Source organism: Fulmarus glacialis, unplaced genomic scaffold, assembly GCF_000690835.1.
Source record: "Fulmarus glacialis isolate BGI_N327 unplaced genomic scaffold, ASM69083v1 scaffold22791, whole genome shotgun sequence".
NCBI lineage: Eukaryota > Metazoa > Chordata > Aves > Procellariiformes > Procellariidae > Fulmarus > Fulmarus glacialis.
The window spans coordinates 1-1,102 of NW_009193700.1; the positions used below are offsets into that span (position 1 = coordinate 1).

Sequence of the window (1,102 nt, forward strand, 5' to 3'; positions counted from 1 at the left end):
CTCGAGCCTCTCCTTAGCAAGACATTAAGTTACTGGGTTGAAGGGAATGGGGCGGCAGAGCAGGAGGGACAGGGAATGTCTCACAGGGCGCTTGGTTTCTGCCCCCGTGGCAGAAGGAATCACAGGGCAAACGCTCCTGGAGTCAGAGCACAGGGCACATGCAAGACCCCCACCCTGGCACAGGTGACCCCCCCATCTCCAGAGACCTCCCCAGAAGGGCCTGAAGAGCTGCAAGAAGGGAAAGCTCCCTTGTCGCAATCAGTCCTTCACCCCAGGGCAGCGCCAAGTGGCCAGTCCTCGTGCAGACCCTGAGATCGTCCCGTTGCAGCAGCCAGAGACCTTCCCCCTTCACAGTCCCGCCAGCATCCCACCGCTCAGATCTTCGAGGACTCCACCCGCTCGATCCATGGCGAGTCGGCCCCAACGTCCCTGGGCTCCGACCGCAGCTGCCGCAGCTCCCGCTCCAGCACCTGGCTCCGGTGGTACATCTCCATATAGCTGGCCTGGAGCTCCCGCTGGTACCGCAGCACCTTCTCCTTCTCCTCCTGCCAGGTTTTCCTCTCCAGCTCAAAGTTCACAGCCTGCAGCTGGCCCTGGCGCCGCTCCCGCAGCAGCTCTGCCCACAGCCACTCCACCTGCCGCTCCAGGGGCTCCGCTGTGTCACTGTGAAGGCCCCGACACTTGGAGTCATCAGTTTCGCAGCCGGGGAAGTCCTGGCACGCCGGCATGGGGTCGTCACCCAGCGGCAGCGAGGCGCCAGGCTCTGGGGGGCTCTGGAAGGAGTCTGCCAATTGTGCCAGCTGGGAGTCCCTGGCCTGAACCTCCGCCTTGGCCTCCCGCAGCTGCGTCTTCAGGCTGAAGATCTCGCCCAGCTTCTGAGCCATCTCCTCCTGGGTATCCCGGAGCTGCTGCTTCAGTAGGGAGATCTCTGCTGCCTTCTGGCACACCTGCAGGGCACAGGCGAGCAGTGAGGAAAGGTTGGAGGAGCCGGACCCCAGGGGTGGCAGCACCCCAGGCTGTCACCACAACATTCCTGGGAGACCACGAGCATCACACCTGGCTCGTCCCCTGCCGTCCTGTGGCCATGAGTGACACCAGCGCA

At 63.9% G+C, this 1,102-nt stretch overlaps 1 protein-coding gene across 1 annotated transcript in view; it reads right to left on the bottom strand.

Annotated features, from left to right (window-relative positions):
• Positions 1-6: 6 nt before the first annotated feature.
• The window catches only part of LOC104083891 (NEDD4-binding protein 3-like), a gene marked incomplete at its 5' end in the record, with an annotated part of 1,508 nt that continues 412 nt past the window's right edge, over positions 7-1,102 (bottom strand). The window contains one exon of the mRNA XM_009587547.1: positions 7-947. Coding sequence (XP_009585842.1) covers positions 375-947 — 573 coding nt within the window. The remainder of the gene's footprint in view (positions 948-1,102) is intronic.